Source organism: Procambarus clarkii, chromosome 31 (assembly GCF_040958095.1).
Source record: "Procambarus clarkii isolate CNS0578487 chromosome 31, FALCON_Pclarkii_2.0, whole genome shotgun sequence".
NCBI classification, from domain to species: Eukaryota; Metazoa; Arthropoda; class Malacostraca; order Decapoda; family Cambaridae; genus Procambarus; species Procambarus clarkii.
The window spans coordinates 16911143-16931977 of NC_091180.1; the positions used below are offsets into that span (position 1 = coordinate 16911143).

General features: G+C 38.3%; 1 protein-coding gene across 17 annotated transcripts in view; it reads right to left on the reverse strand.

The window, feature by feature from the left end:
• Positions 1 to 20835, reverse strand: part of LOC123758620 (uro-adherence factor A) — a 103093-nt gene that overhangs the window by 14754 nt on the left and 67504 nt on the right. For 12 of the 17 annotated variants that reach the window (XM_069334412.1, XM_045743092.2, XM_045743086.2 and 9 more), the window contains one exon: positions 9515 to 14683. The exons of the other annotated variants lie outside the window; for them this stretch is intronic. In XM_069334412.1, coding sequence (XP_069190513.1) covers positions 13841 to 14683 — 843 coding nt within the window. In that variant the 3' untranslated portion in view covers positions 9515 to 13840. Of the gene's footprint in view, positions 1 to 9514; positions 14684 to 20835 lie in introns of those variants that run through there. 17 annotated transcript variants of the gene reach the window in all.

Consider the following 20835-nt stretch of genomic DNA (forward strand, 5'->3'; position numbering starts at 1 on the left):
GAACCTGTTCACCCACCAAACCCATCTGCCTGCCATCCACCCATCCAAAACCCACCTGCCTGAACCTATCCCTGTCTGCCCACCTACCAGCTAGGCAGCTAACCACCCCCCAGCCCCACACACTAATTAGTGTGTGTCAATTCAAATCATGAGCGTGGTATAAAAATTGTTGGAAATGTTCCCTTTTGGACTGGGAGGTGAAAAAGTACTTTTATCCGGAAAACGTGATTATCTGGCTGGGGGTCCTTCCCATATAGCCCATAGGTAAATCAAGCAATGAAGAATGATCCGAGCAGAAAAGGACAGAAGTTTTATCATGACACAAGAGGGAAGGGAAGCGAGCTTGGTCATGACCTGAAACGGAAAAGAAGAGGGCTTGGTCACGCAGACAAAATTCAGACGAGGGACACAGTGTAGGCAGAGAGGACACAATGAGAAGGTTTATCTCAGGATGAGGACACTGCCAGATGCTTGAACGAGGACAGGTGTGATGGAAGAGTCAGAGTCCAAGGCCTTCTCTCTTTTAACACTGAGTAAGCAAAGGTTACATCAGATATTATCTGTATGTACCGCACATAACAATATTCAAGACAAGGTTTTGTCTTCCTAAATTATTAATCCTTCAACTGCACATATCAGCACATACCAGCCATGCACATCAATGGTGTGCATGTCAACCAGGGACGTTTTTAGTTCTACTGTAAGATTTAACACTCCCGCAGGTACACACGACTCGCATCCACTTCCTCAGGCTTCCAGTAAACAGACACCCACTTTGAAAATAAATCGTGGTTACCCTACCCTCCTGGGTATGAAGGTCTTTAGTACTAAGATATCAACCAAGAATAGTGAATGCAGCAGCAACTCACAGTATCACTCACTATGCAGCTCATGGCTACAGCATCACTTAGAAACTACCGTCAGTAGTTTCAAAGCGTTATACGACAAAGTACTGGGAAGAGGGGACACCATAAGCATAGCTCTTGCCTTAACCTTTTCATTGACACTAATGCATTACTACGGACAAATATTGAAAAAAATTTGAAAAAAGAAAGTGTCTAAAACGTTCGTTCTAAGAATGTCAGGTAGGCTGCTACATTTTCTATAAAAAATAAAAATGAAATGAAAAAAAAAATTGAACAAATTTGAAAAAAAAATAAAGTTTAAAAGGTTTGTTCAGTGGATGTCAGGTAGGCTATTCCATTTTCTATAATTTTTTTTTTTTTAATTTGAAAAGAGTAAAAGAATCACTTCCTGATGTTATAATGGAAGGGGACTCTCCTTCCTAGCACTAACACCTCTCCTCCTCCTCCTCCTCACAGTCTTCCATACGCCAACAAGAGTCATCAATAAAGATAAGCAATAACTTATACATTCTTTAGTAATAAAAGTTTGGGTGAATTAGGTATAAAATTTACTTTGAAGTTAATTTTTTGGGAGTGTGGAACAGATTAATTCAATTCCCATTATTTCTTATGGGAAAATTCATTTCGACTCGAGATATTTCAACTTACGATACGTCACTGGGAATGGATTACCATTGTGAGTGGAGGCCTCGCTGTATTAGTGTCACGAATATATTTTGTGTCGTTGGTTCTGCATGTTTTATAGAAATTTCTTAAATTACACAATACTGCGTAATGTAACTACAACATAACAGCACTAAACAAGTGACACTGAAATAAATCTGTATAAATATATTTGTGGTACATAAAACTATGGATAAGAACACCATTGCTGGATGGCTACTTTGTTCAGTATCAATAGTAGCAATATATGGTGCTCCAATTGAAGGATTTGAAGTTTCATGTCAATGTGATAAAGTGTTGAAAGCATTAAATGGAAACTAGTCAAAAGACGAAGAAAAAGTGGGAAGCAGCAGCCCGACCAAACCATAAGGTATCCCAAGCAGGGATAACTAATTCAGAAAACCATTACAGCTAAATAAAGGTTATGATGCAGTACTGCCATTTATTTTGAACTGACTACAAAGGAATCATTGAATCTGCAAGTTTGTTACAGATATAAATTTATGGAGAAATACTCAACAAATGCTATGTACCTCAACAGGTTTATGTACAAGAACCTTCGTTATCACTATACCGCGGGTAAAAAAAAAAAAAAGGGAAAAAATCATGATTTGCTCCCAGTTTTTAACTACAGTATTTCATTTACCAAATTAACTAAAAGCATTTAAATATTAATCAAGATAATTGTGACCAACAGTATTTAATAATTTAAAAGAATTTAGGTTATTACCATATATCACCAGAAAACATTTGGAATTATCAAAGCCACAATGTTAAAAAAAAAAAAAAAAAAAAAAAAAAAAAAAAAAAAAAAAAAAAAAAAAAAAAAAAGTACAGTACAATATTCTTAAGAAACCAAACTTTAACTTTAACCTAATATCAATCAGAAGGAGAATGGCCAAGGCTAGAGCAAATGTACTTATTGTCTGGTCAATTTATCATGGCTTTAAAAAACTTGCAAAAAACAAATTGTTTAAATAATTTAACTATGTCGCTAATGTTGAAGGTCCTAACATTTTAAATTTTCATTTCAATTCAAGATAGTCAATATGTAATGCTGTGGTGAGAAAACGGTGAGGCAATACATAAAGACTATGCAAGATTATATAAAGAGTGTAAGTATATCTATCTAAACTTATCTGAAATTTAAAATAATCCTTGTTATTCCATCAAGAAACTACACTGTTCACAACTGAGGTGTCTACTCTGCACCTGGCAATTGTTTGGTCTTGTACAAGTTAACGACATGACTCCTGATACTGGCTGTATTACTGCTCTAAGGACACTTGAGTAAACATTATGTTTAACAATGTAAACAGACAATACAGTCTTAAGATATCAAGTTTTATTCTTGTATATTTTATGAGACTTGGAGGATTAACTTGAAAATTTATATTACAGTACATTTAAGTATACTCTTGCCCTGGTCTCCCCTTTACCAGGTAAAATTAATTTAATGTTTACACTAGTATACTGTACTGTACCTTAAAATGTAAACATCACCATTCATCCAAAATAATTTGAATATATTAATATATATATATATGTAAATTTATCAAGACAAATATCACATTTAAATATATAGCATCTTAATTATGAAACCTCATTCAGCTTCCAGCCTCAAGCAAGAGCTGCAAGATTTGTACACAACACACTGCCACATCTTCCATGTCACGCTTTAACCACTATTGAACAATTTATTATAAAAGTACTGTAATTATGGTACATTATACGTCAAAGCCTAAACAACATGTTAGGTTTTGACATGAATAAAATAATTGTACACATTGTCTTGCCACTAGCATTCAATCGTCAAGTAGCCTTAATCACAACTGACGGGATGGAATGGGTGAGCTCTGCTTCACTTGGTCATACACAGCACACAAACAACTATACATGAGACACACCCCAAAATCAGGCAAATGTAAATTTGGACAATTTCAACTTCAGTAACATAAAACAATTCAAATCATGATTTTTCCTCTTTCGGCTTCATACAGTAACAGGAATCGGAGCAATATTTGTAGGTATAGATGAAACATTGCTTTCCAACCTACCTAAATTAAGTACAGTACATAATGAGTACTAAGGTAACCAGTGGTGCCTAGTATCTGAGAGATCAATCAGCACATTCTCATAATGTAGCTAATACTTGGTTTCCAGGCTGGCCATACAAAAGCTGTACAGAGTACTCCACTAAATACACTTGCATATACTCTTTCATAATAATGTGTAATTATGAAAATATAACTTATTATATAGACATAAAATGAGTTCATATAATATTCTGTATTTACATATTAAAAATCCAACTTAATGCCTCAAAATAAAAGTAAGCTGTCACCCTAACTGCACTATAATACAATGTGTCTTCACTAGAAGCAAAATTCTGCAACAGGAAACTGAAAAAAGTAAATAACTATCAAATTAATCATTGTATTATACTCTCAAGCCACCATGATAATAGACCCAACAATTTATACAGCGTTTGGTTTAATGCCATAAGATCATACTTAACCTGTTCGGTAAAACTTGAAACAAAATTAAGTCTGCACAATACTGTACCAAACTTTAATCATAGTAAAGAAACAAGCCTTTAGAAACCACCTTTACGAGATGTGTTCCACAACTTTCTATCTCGTCCTGCAAGCATCTCACTGTGATGCTTGGCACATGCACCACCCCATCCACCCTACAGCGTTGAGTGGCACCCGCCCCCTTCCCCCATGCATACTGATGCATAGCATCGACCCGAATGTTCGGTGAAACATCCCCTCCACACATTACACTGATGCATGATCTAAGAGAGAGTAAATTATGCAGATGAAACAAATTATAAAGCACAATTAATAATGTGCTAAATGTTTCAGTAAAGCATAATTCAATGGTAAGTCATCAACTGAAATAACATTACCATAATCATCATAGACTTCTATGCAAAAGATATTTGGTAAATGCACCTTAAACTACATTAGTTTTCTCAGCAGCCATCTTGGAAATAATGTATTTTATTAACAAGACAAATACAGCACCAGTAGCTAAGCATAAACTTGAAAAGCACATAATTGTGACGACTGAAAAACAGAAAACAAAATTCAAAGAAAACTCAACAACTTGTGGCCATTTAAAAAGTGTACTAATGCTCATTAACGTCTATAAACGGTAAGTCAATGGAATATTGCAGATCCCTTTGAATGCTGCAGATCACAGACTCACTACTTGCAATATTTCACCTCCCACTCCTCACCTCGTCCTCCAAATTGTACATTTCGGAACAGTAACCTTATTGACTTTTTCCTTAACTCTAGAAAGCTTAAATTTTAAAAATGCATGGTAAAATACCACACAGCAGTCTATGACAAAAAATACACAAATATTTTCTACAGTAATTGGACCAGTATTACCAATGCTGCAAAGAAATGTTGCATGTTTTCTCTCAAAGATTCTCACTTATAATAATAATAATTCATTGTGTCGGGGGACAGGAAACCAGAGTGTATTCATACATGTTTGGCTTTTTATCGAGGTCAACCCCCCCCCCCCCAAGGCCTAATTATTGACCCCGCCCAGGATGCAACCCCACAACAAGCTGACTAACTCCTGGGTACCTACTGACTGCTAAGTGAACAGAGGCATTAGGTGAAAGGAAAATGTGTCCAACCATTTCTGTCCAGTCTGGGATTCGAACCCGGAATTCTCGATTGTGTGTTGAGAATGAACCCGACTGTACTGCCGGGACCCTTCACTTGCTATGATAAACAGGAAGGGGTCAAGCTGCTACAGTAACAGTAATGGTGTTCAATATTATTTTCCATAGCCTATAAGAAATAATGATAAATTTTGAAAACAACATATCCAAAGTGTTCATCTGTTTCAAGTTCATAGTCCATTCTCTCCATCAGTCATGTCTACCCTAAGCAGGAAAGGAAGCCAGTTATAGGAAGACAACAAAATGGGGTGAGTGACATCCGACCTCTAACCCAATAAATGTTCCACACAGCTTCCTACACGACCACAACATTCTACACAACCACATACCACTCATTAATTCAATCCATCTATTTATTCACTTCCTAAAACAGAAGCAAAGCTAAACAAGAGCACTAGAAGAATTTACTTCGGTGCTAAGTCACAAGACACCATTTTGCAATCAAGAATCGTCAAGTTTGAAGACATTTTAGATAACCTGGTCTGCAATTATATCATCAGGACCAACACAGAAATAAGTAATTATCAAAAGAAGACACCAAGCCGGGAAGACTATGCAGCACCGACTTTGTCGCGGGACATTCACAAAATGCTAAATATCACTCAGGATGCTAAAATAACAAAGGGACATAAGGTGAGCAACAGCAAAGATATTGGTCACTAGGGGTTTTATCGAGAGACACTAGGAAAAGCAAAAGGAACGCTCTTCCTAAAAATTGGGACATTTCACAAGGTGGTGAAAGACTGTACACAAAAATAGATAAAACAAGTGATAATTACTTGATATCTAATAAACAAATAGTACTAGCCAATTTCCAGAAAACAGTAGTCAAGGCATTCCTAAATATTTCAGTAATATTACTAGTTCATCTCTTAGAACAATTCAGTATTAATTTTGCTACAGTACATCAAAGGATCTAAAACAGAACAACAATCTCAAGGAATATTCATTTATTGATAATGAGTGAATTGCTAGTAGCAATCAATAAATGTTTCCAATGTAACAATTGAAAATGACTAATTATCAAAAGCACCACGCCCATAACAATTTAAAATAAATATAAACATTTTATCAAAAATATATATCGATGTATAAAACAAATCGGCTTCCTTGGCCATTGGGACATTGATCCTCAGAACCACATCAAGGTAACTACTGTATTTCCATCACACACTCCTCTTCTCTCTAAAATTTGACGAGGTGACAATATAGCAAGCAAATCCAGGAGCCAGGACAGAGAAAACAACACCAACGCCAACACAAAAGATGAACACCAAAGAGAGTAACAGGCAGAAGGCCCACTAAACCACCATATAAAGCCACTGAGAAGAAAGTCACCAATACAGTAATCAACCAAATTGACAAAAAGGAATTCTTGAAATTAGCTACTTCACGAACAAGAGGACACAGATTCAAGCTAAGGAAACAAAGGTGCTGAAAAAATATTAGAAAGTTTTCTTTTGCAAACAGTGGTAGACAGTTGGAACAAGCTAAGCGAGGTGGTGGTGGTCAAAACCGCCAATAGTTTCAAAGCGTTATACGACAAAGAGTACTGGGAAGACGGGAACTACACGTGTGGCTCTCATCCTGTAAATACACTTAGTAATTGCACCCACCCAAGGATAGCAATAGCCTACAAAACCACAGGAATGATGTTTTTTACTGTTCCCCACACAGGTCAAACAGACAGACAAGTTAAACACCCACACCGTAAACAGCACACACTTATATGCTAGAACGGTTACCATTATGGGAATACCTTGAGGTGAAGACCCAGCCGAGGGGCAACAAAGCCAGGAAAAGCCCGAGCACCAATGAAGAAACGTACCATGACCAAGCCCCTCCCCAACAAAATCTGAGAGTACAAATTTGACAGAATCCACCTAATGCAAAATGGGCCTGCAAAACACAGCTCAGACAGTGGTGAAAGAATGCTGACCAAAGAAAGTAGGAAAGTGCCCACAACCAGCTGAAACACCCCAAACGGTGAATGAGTGGCTGGCAGGAAAGCCCAAACCATCCTAGCATCAAATAGAGCTCTTAAGTGCAGCCATAACACAGCAAACTGAGGGACAGGGAGGCCAGTCTGGCAACATGGACCAGGCCAGCCAGACCCTGAAGAGACACTAACAGGGATGTACTGCAACTGATCAAAAAGCCAGAGTGGGCTACTAAAAAGCCAGAAGCCAAAACAGAACCAGACCCATGGCCAGCATAAAAAGTGGTCAACCGGAGGTCCTAAGTAACGAGTCGCCAAGATAGGCCAGGCCTACATTCTTCCCAAATCTTCATAAATCATTATACACAAATTATATATATTTTAAAACCTTTGTTGAACATTAAAGACATTAAAAATATAATTATGTGTACAGTAGTCTTAAATATGAGGCGAGATGAAGGATTTTGATAAAAAAATTTAATTTCAAATTACTGTACTTTAAAAGTGAGTGCACCTACAACACAAGACTGACAAGTACGTGGCAAATAAGTAATCATTAAGAAAGCACCAAGCTTGGTAGACTAAGTAACATTGTCTGTGGTGTAAAATGGTGAACAAATATTCTTAGTTTAGATATCAGCGAGGATACCAGTACGAAAAAACAACAAAAAACTCAAGGCAATTGATGATGAAACTATCTGATTCACGAAGAACTTTACTGAAGGATAAATGAATCAAAGGGACATTGGGAAAGCAAGATTTCTGAGCATCTAGAAAATTAAAACATTCAATGAAGAGGAAAGTGACTGTTTGCATAACAATGGAATTTGAAAGTAAGATACAGGTTCTTGTTCCATTAAGTGTCACAATTAATCTTGTGTACCCTATAAACAACATCAGTCACATTTACTAATTGTGGCAAGATGGTATAGTAACAAATTTAGTAACACAAAGTTGAATAATAAATGGATTACTGTATAAGAGTGATGAATAGTGCATTAAAGTGAATTCAAAGATTCTAGGTGAGAGACGAAACTTGAGATTGACCAAGAGACTGCCAGCATCTGAGATTATCCAGCTCAGGAGGGAGGGGGAGGGAATTATCAAAGGAAAGTGCTAAGCATTACAACTAGATAGCACTTGGGAAGGGGTCAGGATAAGAATTTGGGAAGGGACAGGGAAAAGGAATGGTGCCCGACCACTTGGACAGTCGGGGATTGAACGCCGACCTGCATGAAGTGAGACCGTCACTCTACCGTCCAGCAGAAGTGGTTGGACATCAAGCTCAGGAGCCATCATCATTAAATGTCACCAGTAACCTACAACCTGCCTTCCCCACAAAACAAAGCCATTCTTTCTGGGAGTCATTATGCTACAAAGTAATGAAAAAAATTGATTAATAATTATGATCCTCTCTGCCATCTACTGTATATGCCCATTTATGTATTTTTTTCAAATCAAAGTAAGAAATTAATTAAAAATTGCAAAGCCAGTATGACTGTTCAGCACCATTCAAGCCCACTCTGGATAATTTGCTACTTGGTACAATTATATATCTTGAAATTCAACCTTGCAATATAATTTTTGGGGCACTGCCTTTATCACTAGAGAAATTGTCTAAACAATTATAGTGTGGCACAGTGGTCCTATACACACACACACCATACAGACTGTGTCTCTCACCTCTTATCTATTCACACGGCTACTTTTATCAAAATGAAAATGTCCTTACACATACTTTACCAAAACCCTTGTCCTACTGTGAACCCAGCTAATAATTGTCCCCACCCCTACTGTGAACCCAGCTAATCACTGGTCCTCACCCCCTACTGTGAACCCAGCTAATCATTGTCCTCACCCCCTACTGTGAACCCAGCTAATCATTGCCCTCACCCCTACTGTGAATCCAGCTAATAATTGTCCTCACCCCCTACTGTGAACCCAGCTAATCATTGTCCTCACCCCCCTACTGTGAACCCAGCTAATCACTGTCCTCACCCCCTACAGTGAACCCAGCTAATCATTGTCCTCACCCCTACTGTGGACCCAGCTAATCATTGTCCTCACCCCTACTGTGACCAGCTAATCGTTCCCCTAATCCTACTGTGACTCCAGCTAATTATAGTCCTTATTTTATCTATTAACATCTAAGTTAATGACATTTCCTAATACTGTACTCTTCTACCCTATACTTCCCAAATTTGGCTCAACCCCCTCCTACACCAACCATTTCCCCCTACTCCCAACCCCTACTTCTACCATTCCCCTCCATCATGCCCCTTCCCCCCCAATATGTCCTATTCCTACCATTCCCCCCCCCTATAGCTCTAGCCCCTACCCCCATATTCCTACCATTCCTCTTTCCTCCTCTTTTACCACTGACCACCACAACCTTGACTTAGTTAGTCTTGATATCCTACAGTTCTCCAACAAGTGGGTACTCTTCTAACTTGACGGTTACCAACAGTCAACAGTCGTGATATAAAGGCCCACAGTATTTTAAAACTATCTTCAATTAATTTTATCTTCATCTACAAGCATACTTTGGACATTTTCATCATGGTATAACAAAAAAATAAACAGTTTGCAAATTGTTCACAGATCTGTGTACACAGCACTAAATATACATGACTTCTGTTTACAACACACCATTTAAATGTTCATTAGCATTAGAAATGTGTGTTTATACAGAAAGCCTTACCAAGATTCACCAAGAAATTCAACTTATCTAAAGCAGTACTAGATCAGATGCAGGCTTTTAAATACAGGCATTCAAAACTTTTATACAAAATTAGTGACATTGTGTTCAATGATAATTGCGAGTTTCCATACATTTTATACATACTAAACATTGAGATTCGTCATTGCACACTACGCAAGTCGACCCACTCCCAAGCTCTGGAGTACCTTCTGACACACACAAATGGAATGAGGTGTTTACATATTACAAGTGCACTGGATTTGACCTCTAGGCCATCCGAGTGAGAGCCCGACACAATAACTCCTCTGCCACCAAGTCTCCAGACTAACGCAATGTCTAAACTGCTCAAATGTCATGTTATCCATCATATCCACATAAATAAACTACTGTATCTGTATTCAAAATTATGAGAACATACAAAAATCTATAACCAAATTTTTGCTTTACTCTTTAAATAATCTTATTTGGCGCATAACAAGCAGAAGCAAGATGCAGTCTCAATTCATAAAAAAATTTAGGAACACAAAAGACCTTTTTCTCTACTATATGCTGCATACAACTAAATGCAATTTTTAACATTTCATTGATTTTATGTTATTTGGTATATGCAAGACGCTTAAAAATAAATAAAATAATAAATAATGACTGATGCATGGCAGTGTTAGCAACTAACAAATCATTATGCAACAAAAAGAGATCATCTCTTCATGTAACTTCACTATCACAACATTCTTGTATCAATTTTGGCATTAAAACTTTCACAGAGCAAATTTCCCTAACATTAGGAACAATCTGTAAATTACTTGAGCTGCAATGCAGTGTTCTGGAGTTTCAAGTACACTAAGAAAGAATAGATTTACACTGTGAGCACCAGTGCTTTAAAGGTTTACACTGTGAGCACCAGTGCTTTAAAGGTTTACACTGTGAAAGCTTGAGTGCTGCAAGCATTGACAATGTGTTACTCTCTAGAGATTTTATCTGATATCAACTCTTACCAATAAAGGGTAGTGACATTTTTTTAAGCGCTGTTCCTATGTGGGTCCCCAAGAAGACACCTATGAAGTTAAACCCCCAAAGAAGTAAACACACCATGCAGGGCAAAGCCTCCAAGGATGTGATCACACCACATGACGCAAAGATGTGAATACACACTACATGATGCAAAGCCTCCAAAGATGTGAAAGCACCATACAAGGCCAAGCCTTCAAAGATGTGAAAGCACCATACAAGGCCAAGCCTTCAAAGATGTGAAAGCACCATACAAGGCCAAGCCTTCAAAGATGTGAAAGCACCATACAAGGCCAAGCCTTCAAAAATGTGAATGCACCATACAAGACCAAGCCTTCAAAGATGTGAATGTACCATACAAGACCAAGCCTTCAAAGATGTGAAAGCACCATACAAGGCCAAGCCTTCAAAAATGTGAATGCACCATACAAGACCAAGCCTTCAAAGATGTGAATGCACCATACAAGGCCATGCCTTCAAAGATGTGAATGCACCATACAAGGCCAGGCTATCAAAGGTGTGAATGCACCATACAAGGCCAAGCCTCCAAAGATGTAAATGCACTATACCCATGCCCAGCCTTCAAAGATGTGAATGCATCATACAAGGCCAAAGATGTGAATGCACCATACAAGGCCAAAGATGTGAATGCACCATACAAGGCCAAAGATGTGAATGCACCATACAAGGACAAAGATGTGGATGCACCATACAAGGACAAAGATGTGGATGCACCATATGAGGCCAAACCATTAGGGATATGAATGCACCAAGCCGGGGAGACTATGTAGCACAATCAAAGTCTCAGGATTTTTAAAAGGAGCTAAATATCACTAAGGATGCCAATATGGAAACAAAAGTGCTCAAGGCGAGTGTTATCAAAGAAGGATTCTATCGAGGGACAGTCGGGAAGCAAGATACAGTAATATGCACGCACTGGAAGTCAGGACATTCAACAAGGATATGCACAACTGTAAGAGGGACAATGCTGTTCGGACAATAAGGAGTAGGGGTGATGCTCCATTAAGGGTCCACGTGCTAAATGTGTACGGCCAGTATGTAACCTTGCCAGAGCTGTTTCCCACCACCAGTTACGGCAGTAGGAGGAAAGCCAAGTGGACAGGCTATCCTTAAGAGCACGCAGTTTGTTACCAGGAACCGAAGACCACCGACACTACCAATGGGCACAGATTGAGGAATGAATGATTGGGTAGAAATAGGAATAAGGAATGCCTTTTTGGGGAAATAGGACAAGCACACGGGTCTAAGCTTTCAAGGATGTAAATGCATCACACGAGGCCTAGCCGTCACACAAAGCCAAGTCATGATGGATGTCAACATGCCACAAGGCCAACTCATCAAGTATGTGAATGCACCAAACGAGAGCAAGCGTTCAAGGATGTGAATACACCAAATAAGGCCATTACTGAAAGTAATACATCTATTTGTCTTGAAACAAGCTTGTCCATGATGAAGCATTAACTTCACTAGAGAATTATTTTGCATTTTATTTTTGGCTGGTATTTCTCTTGAGTTGTCCAACAAGCTCACAAAATCACAGTTCAAGTAGCTTACAATATAGTGCAGCTAAATCTGATACATCAGTTACAATTCTTTATACCCATACTGTGAAAGGTGCATATACAAATCTGTACTCTTAATATAAACAGTCGAATTCATCAATATTTTGAATATTGAATAGTGCTAATAACTTTACTGTTTACAGTATACTGTAATTTTATAAAACCAAAACACAATGTTTTTCACATTAATGGTTCTAACATGTATATTAGTATATATTGTCTCTCATAGAAGCACATTATCACCCCCCACACACTCGTATAAACATTATCGTCCACACATTTTCATACACTTAAAAGAAAAAGGCAATTGCTGAACAAGAAAATATACCAATAAGGCTAGCAGACCTTGCCTATATCTGACCAAGAAATAGGAAAATTTGACTTTGTTAATTTGATTTTTATGTTTCCATTATGGCATTTAGTGGCACACGTGTTACCTTCAAGGGTGCCTTGATCAGTACACATTCCTCCTCTACCCGCTCTGTACAACCGACTAGCAACAAAGCAAGCAGCGTTGCGTACCAATAATAGTAAATAGCTACATGGTAACCTGTTAAACAAAGTAAAGAAACGGGTGAAAGAGGCCCACCATATTCTTGAGTGATGGGGCTGCCATCCGCTACAATCACTTAATAACAATGGAATTACTGTATAAATATTAGGACTAATATTTGGGTCTTGTATATTAGCATACAAGTACAGCTTCTATTGGGTACACAATAAAGCTTCATTAACTGAAAAAATGTTTTTCTGTCAATAATACAAAATACTTAAATGTAACAAATCTTTTAAGCCTACACAACTCAAAATGTCATGTGGTAAATATTTAAAGATTGATTGATAAAGTACATGCAGACATCCTCGTTAACTGCTTAAATACAACAAAATAAGTCAAAATAAAATACAGTGATATGTAATGGGTAGCAGCCCCATGAAACAAATAACAGGACCCTATCACTACATGTAATAACAACTATGACAATATACACAATTGACCAATATGATACTTATAAAATGGAGAGGATATATATATATATATACCAGCTTATAAATACTAGTGATATAAACATTGCCAATGTAATACACTGGCAAAGCTAAAAATACCATAATTCGTATCAGTTTGTAAACCAAATCCAACTCAATTTCACAGACTGCCACCATCAGTTAGGATCTATGTTATGATGACTATAGCATACATAGTATTTTTAACTTTCCAGGTGAACCATGGACAGCATCTGCAGCAGCTTGTAAATCTAGTAGTAGCAACTGTAAGGTGTTGACTATGCATATGTCAAATACTTAAATTCATCTCTCACATTAGTTAATATTAAATTTACATAGCCTAGAACATTCACAGCTCAGCTATCAGTGTCAAGTAACACACTCTTCTTCACCCTTTACTTCTTTCAAGTCTTCAGCATCTTGGCTGTCTTCCTCAGCCTCATTATCACCCTCACACTGTTTATCTGGACCAGTTTTATTAGGGCTTTCTGCCTCTTCTTTATTACTCTTTGAATCTAGATACTGCTGTACATTATTGTAGCCCATTTTCCCAAGTCTTTGCACAATCTGACCTACTGCTTGTTGCCCAAATGCCTTTCGACACAATGAACAGTTACATATCCCTCTGCACACAGGGCAGCACCAGTCAGGGTCCAGTAATGCCTTACGAGCATCTTCGCCATACCTTGTGCGTAAACACGGGCCACAGAAAAACCCTCTTAAGCCTACACATTTCCCAGACCTACATATAGTTTTTGTATCTGATGTTTTTTGTCGGCACTGGTGACAAGAAGTTCCATTTTCCTGGTCGTGTGTTTTTTCCTTTGGTTTAGTTGCAACACGATTCAACATTTCTTCTGTGACCTCTTCTGGTTTTAAGATATGTTCTATCTTTCTACGGACACAAGGAGTACTCTTTCGTTTTTTCCTGGAACCATCTGTCACTTTGCCCGATTTACGAGACTTTGTCTTGGTAGTCTTAGGAGTGACTTGCAAGTTTTCTTTGATACCTTCTGCACCACTTTGCTCCAAAAACCAGTCCATCCAAGCCTTGGGAGACTTAGGAGCCTTAGGAGAGGCATTAGAAGCAGAGTCTTTTTCTTTCGATGAACCCGAAGATTTTGTGGATCTGGTTTTTTTCCGAGGACGATCTCTGTTTCCTTTGATGAGGCACTGGGCTAATATGGACGAGGTTAGAGTCCCCACATCATCCTGAAAAATCGACAAGATGGATTTACTCACAACGGTCCAGATCATATTCCCTCCAATTCTTAAATTTACTAAAATTCTCCCACTGAAGCATGGACAAGGACAAAGCAGATAAGCAGTTCTAATGTCCTCTCAATTTCTGAGGTATTCCAGGCCAGTGTAGGGTTAAAGCAAGCCCCAAAGTGTGTTGGTAAATCCATCTTGCCTTTCTACAACAATATATGTCACCAGGGACAAATTGGACATGTGACAGAATTGGAAATGAAGATCCTTATGAGATACCTTCATAAGGTTTGTTTTTCTTAGTAAATGATGAACTACTACAGACTAACACACAAATAATCAAATAGCAGAAAGTCTTTACAATAGTCCATCAGATACACCACCATATTTATTTTGAGAAAATGCTCAATAAGTCCTTGTGAAATAACACAAGTTTATTAAAGTAACTGTCACAAACAATTACAAATATTCATCTACACATCACAGAACACAAGCACATATACATATACACTACATATACAGAACTGGCAACACAAACACCTCAAACTTTATCTAAAATTTGTATCATTTTAAGATTTTTTCTATATACAGTACTGTATATTCAACCCAATCTTAATTTTAATGACGTATAAAAACAAAATTAGAAATAAAACGTAAATAATTTTCTCTCCTCATGAGGAAACAGGTGGAGACATTATAGTACCACCTGAAGGAGTATGAAGACTTGAAAAGGAACTGGTTTGTGCATAGAAAGGGTTCTGGGAGTTACTCTACTACCCCAAGCTCAGCCAGAGGCCAGGCTTGACTTGTGAGAGCTTGGTGCTTGGGGCAGCTAGTAGGCCCACATACCCATTACAACCCAGTAGAAGCTTCCAAACAGTTATCAAAGGATTGAACACATTGCTTGGACCACTGTAAGGGTTGCTGCCGCTTGCTTACACAAAAAAAAAAAACAATTATTCAAGAGTAAAATGACTTGACTAGTGAACAAGAACAAGGAAGAAAATTCATACGAGAAAAAATAAAAAATGGAAAAACGGTATTTATTAGACAGCCAGAAGGACAAAGACATTAACAAGAGGGCAATAGATGGTAGGGTGGATCTTCTATTCTTTACACATGTGAAATTGGTCTACAATTCATTTCCATATATTTGTATGCACTACAGTAACCTTATGAAGGAACTTAACAAATTTTATTTCCCAAAACTCTGCTTGACAAGCCTTTATCACAGGTAATGTGTGTTTAAGAACTGAACTATACAGTGGGCCAAAAGTGTTATGCGGTTATAACAAGGGCAATGTCTCAAAACAGTGAGAACAACAGAGTGTGTACACACTAGAGGCTTCCATCTCATATGATTCGTTTTATTATGATGCTTGCGCTTCATTTTTAGTTAGCAACTGTCTTCATTTAAAGCACATGGGACTATATTTCCCATTGTCAATGATTAGAAGCTTGCTAGGATTATTGAGATATCCCTAGGCCAACAACTGACCTTTCCAAGGATGCAACCTACAACAGTCAATGGTTACTCATTAAGTACTAGGTGAACAGGTGAATCAGATGTTAGAAAATGTGTCTAAACATCCTGACCTATATGGAACGGAAATGGTGGGGCAAAGGAATGCGAGTGACAAAAGGAAGAGCAGATATAATAAGCTCTCATCAACGACAGCACCACAATCACTTCGTCTGAACTTTGGCTCATGCTTCAATCTCTAACTCTTTGCCCTTTGGGTCATAGGAGAACACAGTCTCTTCACTATGGCAAGGCCATGCTACAAGGGAAGGGGCAGATACGTTAAAATGTAACATGAAAGACATTTAAATATAAAAAAAGCAAGAGCTAAGTTTCAAAAAGATAGTGACAAGGTTGTGTAAGGCTACAATGAGTCAATTGGTGTACTGATTGTAGTGTACAGAATAATGTACTGTACAGCATACACATGTATTTTGAGAGTGCTCTTCCATGTACAGAAAACTGTACAAGTTGTAGAAGAAAAACAGATAGCTGAATGGCTCGGTGATTGGGGATAGTTCAGGTGGAATGATTCTAATATTGGGGATAGTTCAGGTGGAATGATTCAAAGATTGGGGATAGTTCAAGATAGTGGGATGGTTCAAAGATTGGGGATAGTTCAAGATAGTGGGATGGTTCAAAGATCAGGAACAGTTCAGATGGTAGATGGGTCAGACAGGAACTCTCCTGAAAAGGAGATGGATCCTGTAACCTTCAGATTGAGCGAGTATAGATGCTGTGATACCACCATAGCATCCCACTACCATTTGTTATCGAGTTGGCTCACAAAATAATTTTGTTTAGTAAATATTTTTAGGCCTATTTCAGGAGGCCTGGTCAGAAATCGGGCTGCGGGGGACAGTGACCCCCACCCCCCGAATCAATGCATTTTTAGTCTATTCCTGTCAATTTTAGGTTGCCTTTCGCAAGTTTCAGTATTATTAATATGGCACAATTTTCACGTGCAAATAATTACTGAAACTTTAATATATTACAGAAATTCCAAATAATATTACACTATTTGCAAATTTTATATTGTACGATTGAAACCAACATGTATACTAGTACGACAAGCATCTAATCCATCCCACAATTTATAACCAAAAAGTACACTACCACCATGTTGCCGGCCACAAACACACTGCTCTTTAGTCGTTTACATGGAATATTAAGTTCATCAACTTTAAGTAGAAAATCACTGCGTTCGGTCATTTGTAGCTCCAGTTTCCTAAGGATACTGGGGTATGATACGACGAGCAGCAAATGTCCCGACACTGGATGAAACTACTGTAAATGCAAATATTTTTTACTTTTTGTAAGTACTGTACTGTATGATGTATGGTTTATACAATAAATGTATCATATTACCAACCCACATTACTTCTTTGCTAAAATGTATTAATACTTGAGGAAGAATAGGTACGGTGGACGGGCCACCGAACTTTCAAGCCTCCTCTCTCCACATCCAAATCCTCTTCCAAGAATTTCATCGCCCCATCCTTCTTCCTCCCACATCCTTTCCAAGCTCTTTGGACATCAAAGCGAAAGCGAAATAGATAAGTTTATGACACAGTAAATGTGTGTCATATTTAGTTCTTTATTATTTGACCAAATTCACAGACTTGCATAATCCTTGGTATTATTATTGATGTATGAATGCCCCCACCCCCCAGGGTACAAAGTATCCATTTTCCCCAATGGGGGATGCCTCTGTTTACTCAAGGTCATTTAAAAATGTCTATGTATATCCAACATTTGCTAATTGGAAGCTTTAACAGTCTCAAAGTATTGCAAGTTAAATATGATGTATGCTGATGATGCAGATCTTTTAACAGGTAATGATATAAGTATATGTTGCTTGGTTGCAAATGTCAATCTGTGCAAGAGAAAACTATTAAAAGTGAATGATGACAAATGTAAAGTTACACTGGTAGAGAAAACATTGTGTTATGTTATTGTAATGAATAAACTGGTGCTACAAGTACTGTATGTGAGAGTGACTAAGGAATTTATGATAGTTGTGAATAGAGGGGGGGCACAGGGATGGAAGATGGCTGGTGCAACAAAAGCCCAATTCAGGAAGAAATGAGGTGTGAACAGAAGATGCTTGAAGAAGTCAAATTACCAACCCTAGTCAGTGGATCGTCCAGCGATGCTCGTGTGGCATAAACAACAAATCAAGAATTACAGAAGCAAAAGTAGACAATCTGAGAAGAAAATGTCATATTACAAGAAAAGATATATTTTATGCAGGTGTCATTTTATGGGAATACCTGTATATATATATATAATAAAAATGTTATGGAGAAATGCAAGTGCAAAAATCAGTCAAATATGACTGAGGAGATGGGGTTCTAAGAAAGCTTGGTTATGCTGAACGAATTGATGATAATCAACTGGTCGTGAGAGTATTCAAGTAGTTAAGGTTAGATAGATCACAGCCGGCCAAAGAGAGAGTGAGTCAGTGTGTGTGAGGAAGCAGGGTTTTGCTTCACATTGTTGGTGACTGGAAATGTGTTAAGTTTATCAAAGTTCCCCAAGGCCAGTAAACTGACCTTTTACAAGATGCAATGCACAAAAGTAGCTTAACTCATTTACTGCAAAGTGAACAGAGGTATAAGGTGTAAGGAAACATGCCCAAGTGTATCATCCTGCCAGGAATCAAACCCAGCACTTTTCAATTTTAAGCCATCTGCACTGACACACACACGACAAGTAACCTAGAGTGAACAGAACACAAAAAAGTGACCGGTAATAATGCCAGCTGGCATACGTTTGTAAAGTAAATGTTTCTACAGCACTACACGGAAACTAACGATGACTGTACACGTTAACTTCATGAAGCAATAAGAGTTTGTGGATGATTTTCCATGGACAATTTGTTATATCTTTAGCCTTCTTCCTGTACTGCTTCCTCTTTCTTCTCCAGGCTGACGTCTCTTTCCCCACCCCATGGAAATGGAGAACCGTAATGATCAACAGCCATACTGTACTTACCACAGTGAAGAGAGTAACATCGTGCAATTTATTGCAGACATAACAAAGTAAAGATGCAGTGATAAGACAAAGGACATTAATGCACTCATACGCTACTGTGTCAACAAACTGCAATGCATCAAGAAACTACCGTACATCAACTACTGTGCATCTACAAACTACTGTGCATCTACAAACTACTGTGCATCAACAAACTACTGTGCATCAACTAACTGAAGTCCTTGGATCTTGCATGCAATCCATCTGACTCTTGGGCTTATTTATGGGAAATTATAAATTTAAATTCAGTTAAATAAACCACTGCTTCTAAAGTTCTTTGGATAAAAACTATTGAGTTTAACACTTTCGCTCGGGGATGACGCAGCATTGCGTCATCCGTTTACTGGCGGTAATGCCGGGGATGACGCAGCATTGCGTCATCCACTTTAAAAATTCGCCAAAAATCAGGTTTTTATCCGATTTTTTGGGGACTGGTTTTAAAATGTGCGCCGATGTCTTCCCATTTTCTTTGTTGAGCCTCGTCGCCCTCAGGCTGCTTGGCACACGCCATGGGCCCATTGTCTTTGCTCCACTGTTGTGACCAATGTCGCTTCCCCTCGCATCTCAAACGTGTGAACATTTCGGCTATTTTCCGTGGCTATATTTCTTACTGCGGCTTTAGAAACTATCTACGCTTACTCCACGATGGATAGTAATCATGAACAAGGCCCTTCCAGGAAGAAAATTGCGAAAGAAAGGCTTGAAAAGGGTAGGAATTGGGAGTGTAGCAGGAAGGCCTCTGAGCACTCACTCACGGCTAACACGTGGCCCGTCTTCAACTCGTCGGCGGTTGGAGCGTGACCAGGTTTTTTTTTTATAGGCTAATGTTCCTCTAGAGAATTTTATTACGAACCCATTGAGACCAAAATGAAAGACCTAGGACAAAAATTGAGGTGACCAGAGTGAAAATAGTGAAAACATTTTATCCCGTTTGCGCGCTCCCGGGTAACTCGTTCGCACTTTCTCTGTTTGCTGCGGGTAATTAGCCGGGCTTTTGGAGTTTATATGCATTTAGTGCTGTAGAGAATTTTATTGCGAACACAATGATACCAAATTTAATCTCGTAGAAGGAGAATTGAGGTGACAAAGTTGGAGAGTATACACTTTTCGGAATTAACGCGCGCTTCCGTGACACTCTGGGGCCCATATCGCCCTGTCGAGGGGTGGCGCGCGGGGTGAGCGAAAGTGTTAATAACCATTGGTTATGATCTAAGCAATATTTAAGTCATTACTTTCAACCTTACAGACGAGTTTCCAAATTTCAACATAAACGGGTCCAAATTAAGTTGCTACAGGTGTTTGCATTTTCTCAAATTGAGCTTCAGATTGAGATCAACAGAACAAGGATGCAGAGAATGTCACACTAACAACTAGTATAGGCCCACAAATGACTGAAACAGTGTCCCTGTCATTATACGTGAGGGTAGCAGCTAGGTTTATAGGCATAGCTATTACCACCTATTAATTTTCACATTGATATTGGACCTCAACTGATCACTAGGAACAATGGCTTCACAATGATATCTGTGACTCCTAGAACATTTATCTTGGCTGTGTGGTGTTAAAGATTTGCCATTAGTCTACTGGACACGGC